Below are 13,418 nucleotides of genomic sequence, written 5' to 3'. Positions count from 1 at the left end.
CACTCACTACTCATAAAGCACCCTGGGATCACTCACTACTCACTACTCATAAAGCACCCTAGGATCACTCACTACTCATAAAACACCCTGGGATCACTCACTACTCATAAAGCACCCTGGGATCACTCACTACTCATAAAGCACCCTGGGATCACTCACTACTCATAAAGCACCCTGGGATCACTCACTACTCATAAAGCACCTTAGGATCACTCACTACTCATAAAGCACCCTGGGATCACTCACTACTCATAAAGCACCCTGGGATCACTCACTACTCATAAAGCACCCTGGGATCACTCACTACTCATAAAGCACCCTGGGATCACTCACTACTCATAACGCACCCTGGGATCACTCACTACTCATAAAGCACCCTGGGATCACTCACTACTCCTAAAGCACCCTGGGATCACTCACTACTCACTACTCATAAAGCACCCTGGGATCACTCACTACTCATAAAGCACCCTGGGATCACTCACTACTCATAAAGCACCCTGGGATCACTCACTACTCATAAAGCACCCTGGGATCACTCACTACTCATAACGCACCCTGGGATCACTCACTACTCATAAAGCACCCTGGGATCACTCACTACTCCTAAAGCACCCTGGGATCACTCACTACTCACTACTCATAAAGCACCCTGGGATCACTCACTACTCATAAAGCACCCTGGGATCACTCACTACTCACTACTCATAAAGCACCCTAGGATCACTCACTACTCATAAAACACCCTGGGATCACTCACTACTCATAAAGCACCCTGGGATCACTCACTACTCATAAAGGACCCTGGGATCACTCACTACTCATAAAGCACCCTGGGATCACTCACTACTCATAAAGCACCTTAGGATCACTCACTACTCATAAAGCACCCTGGGATCACTCACTACTCATAAAGCACCCTGGGATCACTCACTACTCATAAAGCACCCTGGGATCACTCACTACTCATAAAGCACCCTGGGATCACTCACTACTCATAACGCACCCTGGGATCACTCACTACTCATAAAGCACCCTGGGATCACTCACTACTCCTAAAGCACCCTGGGATCACTCACTACTCATAAAGCACCCTGGGATCACTCACTACTCATAAAGCACCCTGGGATCACTCACTACTCACTACTCATAAAGCACACTGGGGTCACTCACTACTCATAAAGGCCAGGGAGGGTTGACCTCAGATGAAGAGAGACATCCCAACGTCTCTCTGCTAATTACTGCGGGGCACTATTGGGCGCCTGCAGGTCCGCCTCACACCCCCCCTACTGTATTACCTCACACCCCCCCTACTGTATTACCTCACGTTGAGCAGCACTCCCCCTACTGTATTACCTCACACTGAGCAGCACTCCCCCTACTGTATTACCTCACACCCCCCCTACTGTATTACCTCACACTGAGCAGCACTCTCCCTACTGTATTACCTCACGCTGAGCAGCACTCCCCCTACTGTATTACCTCACACTGAGCAGCACTCCCCCTACTGTATTACCTCACACCCCCCCTACTGTATTACCTCACACTGAGCAGCATTCTCCCTACTGTATTACCTCACGCTGCTCCTCCCCCTACTGTATTACCTCACGCTGAGCAGCACTCCCCCTACTGTATTACCTCACGCTGAGCAGCACTCCCCCTACTGTATTACCTCACGCTGAGCAGCACTCCCTCTATTTTTACTTCAAAATTATCAGCTAGATATGTGAATCGTAATAATCTAGCTAGCAAGCTAGTTAAACATGCAAAAACGACCTTATGCAAGGTAGATGTACATTTTCCGTGGGTAGCTAGCTAGCTGACAATTCTTTGTGGCTATCTGGCTAGCTAACAGTAGTAGCTAGCCAGTTAGCCCTATTGACTTAATTAATGGGTTGTGATTTACGGTACGTAGGCGGGTGTATTGATCAAATAATGTATTTATTAACGTATCAAGATAAAATATTGTAGTCAAGCAACATATGACATGTGAATAGGCAACTTTTCATTCTGGAGTCGGACTGTGTTTTCTCTCCCTTCAGCTCTCTCCCTTTCACTCCCTGCGGGTGAAAGCGTTTCCGGGGGATTAGTACCAGGTTTTCCTCGGCTGTGCTCCCTGCAGGGGAAAGCGTTTCCAGGGGATTAGTACCAGGTTTTCCTCGGGGGAAAGCGTTTCCAGGGGATTAGTACCAGGTTTTCCTCGGGGGAAAGCGTTTCCAGGGGATTAGTACCAGGTTTTCCTCGGGGGAAAGCGTTTCCAGGGGATTAGTACCAGGTTTTCTTCAGCTGTGCTCCCTGCGGGTGAAAGCGTTTCCAGGGGATTAGTACCAGGTTTTCCTCGGGGGAAAGTGTTTCCAGGGGATTAGTACCAGGTTGAATAACTTGTGGCTGGCTGAGAGTCAGAGCAGAGAACACTCTCCAGACAGTCATATCACTCGCAGCTAACGGGCCTCAGCAGCTCTGAGGTCCTGGGTTGGGATAGGGTTAAGGCTTCCCACCTGAAACCGGGCCCGTACAGCAGACGCCAGGTGACATCAGGAGCTCTGAGATACTGGGTTGGGATAGGGTTAAGGCTTCCCACCTGAAACAGGGGCCCGTACAGCAGGCGCCAGGTGAAGTCAGGTACCAGGTACTCACATCTGCTCTATGATCCTGGGCTAAGGTTAGGGTTAGAAGGGGCCATTACAGGATTCACAGCTGCTTCATAACAGCAGCCCTGCAGGTACAGACCTGAGGAAATGCTGGGGCTTCAGGACAGCAGGTACAGACCTGAGGACATGCTGGGGCTTCAGGACAGCAGGTACAGATCTGAGGACATGCTGGGGCTTCAGGACAGCAGGTACAGACCTGAGGACGTACTGGGGCTTCATGACAGCAGAACCTCAGGTACAGACCTGAGGACATACTGGGGCTGCAGGACAGCAGGTACAGACCTGAGGACATACTGGGGCTTCAGAACAGCAGGACAGCAGGTACAGACCTGGGGACATACTGGGGCTTCAGGACAGCAGGTACAGACCTGAGGACATACTGGGGCTTCGGGGCAGCAGGTACAGACCTGAGGACATGCTGGGGCTTCAGGGCAGCAGGTACAGACCTGAGGACATGCTGGGGCTTCAGGACAGCAGGTACAGACCTGAGGACATACTGGGGCTTCAGGGCAGCAGGTACAGACCTGAGGACATACTGGGGCTTCAGGACAGCAGGTACAGACCTGAGGACATACTGGGGCTTCAGGACAGCAGGTACAGACCTGAGGACATACTGGGGCTTCAGGGCAGCAGGTACAGACCTGAGGACATGCTGGGGCTTCAGGACAGCAGGTACAGACCTGAGGACATGCTGGGGCTTCAGGGCAGCAGCCTTGATTTTTTTTGTCAGCAGTCACGAGAGACTTAAGCAGTTCGTATATGAAAAGTGACCAAAACAGACATGCAGCTAACTGAGATCCTTCCATTCTACTCTGCTGATTGGGTCAGGGAGGGAAGAAGAGAACTGGGGAACAGTTTGGGATCCTTCCATTCTACTCTGATGAGAGCAGAACAGGAGGGGTCCATTCTACTCTGATGGGAGCAGAGCAGGAGTGGTCCATTCTACTCTGATGGGAGCAGAGCAGGAGGGGTCCATTCTACTCTGATGGGAGCAGAGCAGGAGGGGTCCATTCTACTCTGATGGGAGCAGAGCTGGAGGGGTCCATTCTACTCTGATGGGAGCAGAGCAGGAGGGGTCCATTCTACTCTGATGGAGCAGAACAGGAGTGGTCCATTCTACTCTGATGGGAGCAGAACAGGAGGGGTCCATTCTACTCTGATGGGAGCAGAACAGGAGTGGTCCATTCTACTCTGATGGGAGCAGAACAGGAGAGGTCCATTCTACTCTGATGGGAGCAGAGCAGGAGTGGTCCATTCTACTCTGATGGGGGCAGAGCAGGAGTGGTCCATTCTACTCTGATGGGGGCAGAGCAGGAGTGGTCCATTCTACTCTGATGGGAGCAGAACAGGAGTGGTCCATTCTACTCTGATGGAGCAGAACAGGAGGGGTCCATTCTACTCTGATTGGAGCAGAACAGGAGGGGTCCATTCTACTCTGATGGGAGCAGAACAGGAGGGGTCCATTCTACTCTGATGGGAGCAGAACGGGAGGGGTCCATTCTACTCTGATGGGAGCAGAGCAGGAGGGGTCCGTATCTCTGAATAGCACCTCACTACCCAGAACCCTCCAATCAGACCCTCCTAGTAGGTGTGAATGGTAGTGGTAAGCCTCTGGCTCTATAGACCTCTTCATAAAGACCACCCAGCAGCTTCCCAGTCCCATGCCATCAGCATACACTGAGAAGGGCTTTCGGTCTTCACAGCATCAGTCTGTCTCCCAGCTCCTCTTCCTGTGAATGAGAGGTACTGGGTGGTGCAGAAGCCATGAAGTCACATTATACGGTACTGCCTGACAGGGCTAGTGTTGCTGGGGTAACCCCAACCCTAATCTCCTCTGTTAGGTCAAGTTTACTCTCTCCCGCTACTCACGAAGCCATGAAGTCACATTATACGGTACTGCCTGACAGGGCTAGTGTTACTGGGGTAACCCCAACCCTAATCTCCTCTGTTAGGTCAAGTTTACTCTCTCCCGCTACTCATTATACGGTACTGCCTGACAGGGCTAGTGTTACTGGGGTAACCCCAACCCTAATCTCCTCTGTTAGGTCAAGTTTACTCTCTCCCGCTACTCATTATACGGTACTGCCTGACAGGGCTAGTGTTGCTGGGGTAACCCCAACCCTAATCTCCTCTGTTAGGTCAAGTTTACTCTCTCCCGCTACTCATTATACGGTACTGCCTGACAAGGCTAGTGTTGCTGGGGTAACCCCAACCCTAATCTCCTCTGTTAGGTCAAGTTTACTCTCTCCTGCTACTCACGAAGCCATGAAGTCACATTATACGGTACTGCCTGACAGGGCTAGTGTTGCTGGGGTAACCCCAACCCTAATCTCCTCTGTTAGGTCAAGTTTACTCTCTCCCGCTACTCATTATATGGTACTGCCTGACAAGGCTAGTGTTGCTGGGGTAACCCCAACCCTAATCTCCTCTGTTAGGTCAAGTTTACTCTCTCCTGCTACTCACGAAGCCATGAAGTCACATTATACGGTACTGCCTGACAGGGCTAGTGTTGCTGGGGTAACCCCAACCCTAATCTCCTCTGTTAGGTCAAGTTTACTCTCTCCTGCTACTCACGAAGCCATGAAGTCACATTATACGGTACTGCCTGACAGGGCTAGTGTTGCTCGTTTTGAAATGCTGTGGCTCCTAAAAGTGATTCAACGCAGCAGCAGCCATCACACACTCCCTCTAGTCCTTAATACCAGAGGTCTGTTGACTGAGAACACACTCCCTCTAGTCCTTAATACCAGAGGTCTGTTGACTGAGAACACACTCCCTCTAGTCCTTAATACCAGAGGTCTGTTGACTGAGAACACACTCCCTCTAGCCCTTAGTACCAGAGGTCTGTTGACTGAGAACACACTCCCTCTAGTCCTTAATACCAGAGGTCTGTTGACTGAGAACACACTCCCTCTAGCCCTTAATACCAGAGGTCTGTTGACTGAGAACACACTCCCTCTAGTCCTTAGTACCAGAGGTCTGTTGACTGAGAACACACTCCCTCTAGTCCTTAATACCAGAGGTCTGTTGACTGAGAACACACTCCCTCTAGTCCTTAATACCAGAGGTCTGTTGACTGAGAACACACTCCCTCTAGCCCTTAATACCAGAGGTCTGTTGACTGAGAACACACTCCCTCTAGCCCTTAGTACCAGAGGTCTGTTGACTGAGAACACACTCCCTCTAGCCCTTAATACCAGAGGTCTGTTGACTGAGAACACACTCCCTCTAGCCCTTAGTACCAGAGGTCTGTTAACTGAGAACACACTCCCTCTAGTCCTTAGTACCAGAGGTCTGTTGACTGAGAACACACTCCCTCTAGCCCTTAATACCAGAGGTCTGTTGACTGAGAACACACTCCCTCTAGCCCTTAATACCAGAGGTCTGTTGACTGAGAACACACTCCCTCTAGCCCTTAATACCAGAGGTCTGTTGACTGAGAACACACTCCCTCTAGCCCTTAATACCAGAGGTCTGTTGACTGAGAACACACTCCCTCTAGCCCTTAATACCAGAGGTCTGTTGACTGAGAACACACTCCCTCTAGCCCTTAATACCAGAGGTCTGTTGACTGAGAACACACTCCCTCTAGCCCTTAATACCAGAGGTCTGTTGACTGAGAACACACTCCCTCTAGCCCTTAATACCAGAGGTCTGTTGACTGAGCACACACTCCCTCTAGCCCTTAACACCAGAGGTCTGTTGACTGAGAACACACTCCCTCTAGCCCTTAATACCAGAGGTCTGTTGACTGAGAACACACTCCCTCTAGCCCTTAGTACCAGAGGTCTGTTGACTGAGAACACACTCCCTCTAGCCCTTAGTACCAGAGGTCTGTTGACTGAGAACACACTCCCTCTAGCCCTTAGTACCAGAGGTCTGTTGACTGAGAACACACTCCCTCTAGTCCTTAGTCCCCCAGGTCTGTTGACTGAGAACACACTCCCTCTAGCCCTTAGTCCCAGAGGTCTGTTGACTGAGAACACACTCCCTCTAGCCCTTAGTACCAGAGGTCTGTTGACTGAGAACACACTCCCTCTAGCCCTTAATACCAGAGGTCTGTTGACTGAGAACACACTCCCTCTAGCCCTTAATACCAGAGGTCTGTTGACTGAGAACACACTCCCTCTAGCCCTTAACACCAGAGGTCTGTTGACTGAGAACACACTCCCTCTAGCCCTTAGTACCAGAGGTCTGTTGACTGAGAACACACTCCCTCTAGCCCTTAATACCAGAGGTCTGTTGACTGAGAACACACTCCCTCTAGCCCTTAATTCGGTCGGCAGGGTAGCCTAGTGGTTAGAGCATTGGATTTGAAACCGAAAGGTTGCAAGATCATATCCCTGAGCTGACAAGGTAAAAATCTGTCGTTCTGCCCCTGAACAAGGCAGTTAACCCACTGTTCCCCGGTAGGTCGTCATTGAACATAAGAATTTGTTCTTAACTGACTTTCCTAGTTAAATAAAGGTTAAAAAAAAGAAAAACAGGTTTGTTGACTGAGAACATATTCTCCTTTACAGCAACGGCCTGGGGAAGAGTTACAGGGGAGAAGAAATGGAATTGATCCAGGACACCCCTTTTAACCTCCCATCCAAAACATGGCACCCTACACTGGGAAATGTCCCCAGTCACTGTCCTGAGATATTTATTTAGACCAGAGGAAAGAGTCCCTCCTCATGGCCCTCCAACACCATCTGGTCTCCCATCCAGGGACCGACCAGGACCGACCCTGCTTAGCTTCAGAGGCCAGAGTCCCTCCTACTGTCCCTCCAACACCACTTCCAGCACCATCTGGTCTCCCATCCAGGGACCGACCAGGACTGACCCTGCTTAGCTTCAGATGCCAGAGTCCCTCCTACTGTCCCTCCAACACCACTTCCAGCACCATCTGGTCTCCCATCCAGGGACCGACCAGGACCGACCCTGCTTAGCTTCAGAGGCCAGAGTCCCTCCTACTGTCCCTCCAACACCACTTCCAGCACCATCTGGTCTCCCATCCAGGGACCGACCAGGACCGACCCTGCTTAGCTTCAGAGGCCAGAGTCCCTCCTACTGTCCCTCCAACACCACTTCCAGCACCATCTGGTCTCCCATCCAGGGACCGACCAGGACTGACCCTGCTTAGCTTCAGAGGCCAGAGTCCCTCCTACTGTCCCTCCAACACCACTTCCAGCACCATCTGGTCTCCCATCCAGGGACCGACCAGGACCGACCCTGCTTAGCTTCAGAGGCCAGAGTCCCTCCTACTGTCCCTCCAACACCACTTCCAGCACCATCTGGTCTCCCATCCAGGGACCGACCAGGACTGACCCTGCTTAGCTTCAGAGGCCAGAGTCCCTCCTACTGTCCCTCCAACACCACTTCCAGCACCATCTGGTCTCCCATCCAGGGACCGACCAGGACTGACCCTGCTTAGCTTCAGAGGCCAGAGTCCCTCCTACTGTCCCTCCAACACCACTTCCAGCAGCATCTGGTCTCCCATCCAGGGACCGACCAGGACCGACCCTGCTTAGCTTCAGAGGCCAGAGTCCCTCCGACACCACTTCCAGCAGCATCTGGCCTCCCATCCAGGGACCGACCAGGACCGACCCTGCTTAGCTTCAGAGGCCAGCCAGCAGTGGTATGCAGGGTGATATACTGCTGTCTTTTCCCTCACTAACTCCTAGAATATTGTCCTCTCTGTGTGTTGATTCAGCTGCTGGACCTGTTCATGGTGTGGGACTGGTCTACGTACCTGGCTGACTACGGACAGCCCACCTCCAAGTACCTTCGGGTCAACCCCTCCACTGCACTAGCACTTTTGGAAAAGTGAGTACTGACGTTTCTACTGTCTCTACTCAATGTGTAGTCAGTTTGTAGTTCTACTGTATCTACTCAATGTGCTGTCAGTGTGTAGTTCTACTGTCTCAATGTGTAGTCAGTTTGTAGTTCTACTGTCTCAATGTGTAGTCAGTTTGTAGTTCTACTGTCTCAATGTGTAGTCCGTTTGTAGTTCTACTGTCTCTACTCAATGTGTAGTTAGTTTGTAGTTCTACTGTCTCTACTCAATGTGTAGTCAGTTTGTAGTTCTACTGTCTCTACTCAATGTGTTGTCAGTTTGTAGTTCTACTGTCTCTACTCAATGTGTAGTCCGTTTGTAGTTCTACTGTCTCTACTCAATGTGTAGTCCGTTTGTAGTTCTACTGTCTCAATGTGTAGTCGGTTTGTAGTTCTACTGTCTCAATGTGTAGTCAGTTTGTAGTTCTACTGTATCTACTCAATTGCTGTCAGTTTGTAGTTCTACTGTCTCAATGTGTAGTCAGTTTGTAGTTCTACTGTCTCAATGTGTAGTCCGTTTGTAGTTCTACTGTCTCCATGTGTAGTCAGTTTGTAGTTCTACTGTCTCAATGTGTAGTCCGTTTGTAGTTCTACTGTCTCTACTCAATGTGTAGTCAGTTTCTAGTTCTACTGTCTCTACTCAATGTGTAGTCTGTGTGTAGTTCTACTATCTCTACTGAATGTGTAGTCAGTTTGTAGTTCTACTGTCTCTACTCAATGTGTAGTCAGTTTGTAGTTCTACTCAGTTTGTAGTTCTACTGTCTCTACTCAATGTGTAGTCAGTTTGTAGTTCTACTGTCTCAATGTGTAGTCAGTTTGTAGTTCTACTGTCTCGATGTGTAGTCAGTTTGTAGTTCTACTGTCTCTACTCAATGTGTTGTCAGTTTGTAGTTCTACTGTCTCTACTCAATGTGTAGTCAGTTTGTAGTTCTACTGTCTCAATGTGTAGTCAGTTTGTAGTTCTACTGTCTCGATGTGTAGTCAGTTTGTAGTTCTACTGTCTCTACTCAATGTGTAGTCAGTTTGTAGTTCTACTTTCTCTACTCAATGTGTAGTCAGTTTGTAGTTCTACTGTCTCAATGTGTAGTCAGTTTGTAGTTCTACTGTCTCAATGTGTAGTCAGTTTGTAGTTCTACTGTCTCAATGTGTAGTCAGTGTGTAGTTCTACTGTCTCAATGTGTAGTCAGTTTGTAGTTCTACTGTCTCTACTCAATGTGTAGTCAGTGTGTAGTTCTACTGTCTCTACTCAATGTGTAGTCAGTTTGTAGTTCTACTGTCTCTACTCAATGTGTATTCAGTTTGTAGTTCTACTGTCTTTACTGAATGGGTAGTCAGTCTGTAGTTTTTCTGTCCTGCTAGACTGGTTAGTCTGGCCTGTATCTGTTATCTACATATCTACATATTCACTACTAGACCTCTTAGTCTGTATCTGTTATCTACATATTCACTACTAGACCTCTTAGTCTGTATCTGTTATCTACATATTCACTACTAGACCTCTTAGTCTGTATCTGTTATCTACATATTCACTACTAGACCTCTTAGTCTGTATCTGTTATCTACATATTCACTACTAGACCTCTTAGTCTGTATCTGTTATCTACATATTCACTACTAGACCTCTTAGTCTGTATCTGTTATCTACATATTCACTACTAGACCTCTTAGTCTGTATCTGTTATCTACATATTCACTACTAGACCTCTTAGTCTGTATCTGTTATCTACATATTCACTACTAGACCTCTTAGTCTGTATCTGTTATCTACATATTCACTACTAGACCTCTTAGTCTGTATCTGTTATCTACATATTCACTACTAGACCTCTTAGTCTGTATCTGTTATCTACATATTCACTACTAGACCTCTTAGTCTGTATCTGTTATCTACATATTCACTACTAGACCTCTTGGTCTGTATCTGTTATCTACATATTCACTACTAGACCTCTTAGTCTGTATCTGTTATCTACATATTCACTACTAGACCTCTTAGTCTGTATCTGTAATCTACATATTCACTACTAGACCTCTTAGTCTGTATCTGTTATCTACATATTCACTACTAGACCTCTTAGTCTGTATCTGTTATCTACATATCTACATATTCACTACTAGACCTCTTAGTCTGTATCTGTTATCTACATATTCACTACTAGACCTCTTAGTCTGTATCTGTAATCTACATATTCACTACTAGACCTCTTAGTCTGTATCTGTTATCTACATATTCACTACTAGACCTCTTAGTCTGTATCTGTAATCTACATATTCACTTCTTGTTCTTTTCTCTTGTCTACTTGATCTTTGATCCTCTACCATGCAGAGTCTACAGGGGGTATGTTACACATTTTGGCTTATTTGTTTCTTCCCATAGTCTGGTGTCATTAACACTGTATGGGTTAGGGTCATTTACACCGTATGGGTCAAGGGTCATTTACACCGTATGGGTTAGGGTCATTTACACCGTATGGGTCAAGGGTCATTTACACCGTATGGGTTAGGGTCATTTACACTCTATGGGTTAGGGTCATTTACACCGTATGGGTTAGGGTCATTTACACCGTATGGGTCAAGGGTCATTTACACCGTATGGGTTAGGGTCATTTACACTCTATGGGTTAGGGTCATTTACACCGTATGGGTCAAGGGTCATTTACACCGTATGGGTTAGGGTCATTTACACCGTATGGGTCAAGGGTCATTTACACCGTATGGGTCAAGGGTCATTTACACTCTATGGGTTAGGGTCATTTACACCGTATGGGTCAAGGGTCATTTACACCGTATGGGTCAAGGGTCATTTACACCGTATGGGTTAGGGTCATTTACACCGTATGGGTTAGGGTCATTTACACCGTATGGGTTAGGGTCATTTACACCGTATGGGTCAAGTGTCATTTACACCGTATGGGTTAGGGTCATTTACACCGTATGGGTCAAGGGTCATTTACACCGTATGGGTTAGGGTCATTTACACCGTATGGGTCAAGGGTCATTTACACTGTATGGGTTAGGGTCATTTACACCGTATGGGTTAAGGTCATTTACACCGTATGGGTCAAGGGTCATTTACACCGTATGGGTTTGGGTCATTTACACCGTATGGGTCAAGGGTCATTTACACCGTATGGGTCAAGGGTCATTTACACCGTATGGGTCAAGGGTCATTTACACCGTATGGGTTAGGGTCATTTACACCGTATGGGTCAAGGGTCATTTACACCGTATGGGTCAAGGGTCATTTACACCGTATGGGTCAAGGGTCATTTACACCGTGTGGGTCAAGGGTCATTACACCGTATGGGTCAAGGGTCATTTACACCGTATGGGTCAAGGGTCATTTACACCGTATGGGTCAAGGGTCATTTACACCGTATGGGTCAAGGGTCATTTACACCGTATGGGTCAAGGGTCATTTAAACCATATGGGTCAAGGGTCATTTACACCGTGTGGGTTAAGGGTAATTTACACCGTATGGATCAAGGGTCATTTACACCGAGTGGGTCAAGGGTCATTTATCAAATAAAATAAGTCTCTATTCTTTAAGTGGGCAATAAGCCAAAACCCTGCAGCTCCTCCATCAAACAGTCTGTGGTTTGATGTTTCTCCTGATGTATCTCCCTCTCTTTCCTCCCTCCCTTCCTCTCTCTTCCCCTCTCTTCCCTCTCTTCCTCTCTCTTCCCCCCCCCCTCTCTTCCTCACTCCCTTCCCCTCTCTTCCTCCCTTCCTCACTCCCTTCCCCTCTCTTCCTCCCTTCCTCTCTCTTCCCCCCTCCCTCTCTTCCCCTCTTCCCCCCTCCATCTCTCTTCATCTCCCTTGCTCTCTTCTCTCTTTCCATCTCTCTCTCTCTCCTCCAGAATGAAGGACACCAGTAAGAAGAACAACATATTTTCTCAGTTCAGGAAGAATGACCGAGACAAACAGAAGCTGATTGAGACGGTGGTGAAACAGCTGAGGAGCCTGGTCAATGGGATGTCTCAACACTCCTAGAACACACACACAGATGGACACACAGACAGAGACACACAGACAGACACACACACACAGACAGACAGAGACACACAGACAGAGACACACACACAGACAGAGACACACACACACACACCAACCAGCCATCACCTTTCAGTTTCACCAGATTCATAGTGTAAATAAAGGAAGACAACACACACACACACACACAGATGGACACACAGACAGAGACACACAGACAGACACACACACACAGACAGACACACACACACGAGACATCAAGCTAAAACAGTTTCTCTGTCAGGAATGAGAAAAAGAGTGAAACGTTTGCAATGTATTATTTAAAGGCTCAGAATACTATGTTTTGTATATAGTGAGAGTGCAGTGGTTTGTGTCACCACGGTGATGTAAGGAATGGAAAGATGGCATCTCAGATGAAGACTGGACAGGAAACTGATGTTCACTGGGTGAAGTGGCCCAGATAGGGGACTGAGCCATGAAGTATAGGCTCCAATCCCCGAGCCCTATGGACCCTCTCCGCCCTGCTCTAAAGTAGTGCACTACATAGGGAATAGGGCCCTGGTCTAAAGTAGTGCACTACATAGGGAATAGGGCCCTGCTCTAAAGTAGTGCACTATATAGGGAATAGGGCCCTGGTCTAAAGTAGTGCACTATATAGGGAATAGGGCCCTGGTCTATAGTAGTGTTCTATATAGGGAATAGGGCTCTGGTCAACAGTAGTGCACTACATAGGGAATAGGGCTCTGGTCAACAGTAGTGTTCTATATAGGGAATAGGGCCCTGGTCAACAGTAGTGCCCTATATAGGGAATAGAGTGTGATTTGGGACACGTCCTGGTAGATCTCTACATCGCTCCATAATGCAGTACTGGGTGGAGTTAGTTTCTACTGTAAATATATTGGAGAATATTTAACACTACAGAGAATCACACTGGTTGGGTCACACATGTCGTCCTA

The 13,418-nt window shown here is 48.0% G+C and overlaps 1 protein-coding gene across 9 annotated transcripts in view; it reads left to right on the top strand.

The window, feature by feature from the left end:
• exoc6 (exocyst complex component 6) overlaps nt 1-13,088 on the top strand; it is a 135,506-nt gene extending 122,418 nt beyond the window's left edge. For 5 of the 9 annotated variants that reach the window (XM_031813027.1, XM_031813026.1, XM_031813030.1 and 2 more), the window contains 3 exons: nt 8,347-8,459; nt 10,795-10,806; nt 12,330-13,088. In XM_031813027.1, the coding sequence (XP_031668887.1) occupies nt 8,347-8,459; nt 10,795-10,806; nt 12,330-12,462 (258 nt within the window). In that variant the 3' untranslated portion in view covers nt 12,463-13,088. Of the gene's footprint in view, nt 1-7,171; nt 7,401-8,346; nt 8,460-10,794; nt 10,807-12,329 lie in introns of those variants that run through there. The other 4 variants (XM_031813028.1, XM_031813032.1, XM_031813033.1 and 1 more) reach the window with 2 other exon arrangements.
• The last annotated feature ends 330 nt before the right edge of the window (nt 13,089-13,418 follow it).

The sequence above is a fragment of the Oncorhynchus kisutch genome, unplaced genomic scaffold, assembly GCF_002021735.2.
Source record: "Oncorhynchus kisutch isolate 150728-3 unplaced genomic scaffold, Okis_V2 Okis04b-Okis11a_hom, whole genome shotgun sequence".
Taxonomy (NCBI): domain Eukaryota; kingdom Metazoa; phylum Chordata; class Actinopteri; order Salmoniformes; family Salmonidae; genus Oncorhynchus; species Oncorhynchus kisutch.
The sequence above is the reverse complement of the archived record's forward strand: the minus strand, read 5'-3'. Positions and strand labels throughout refer to the sequence as shown.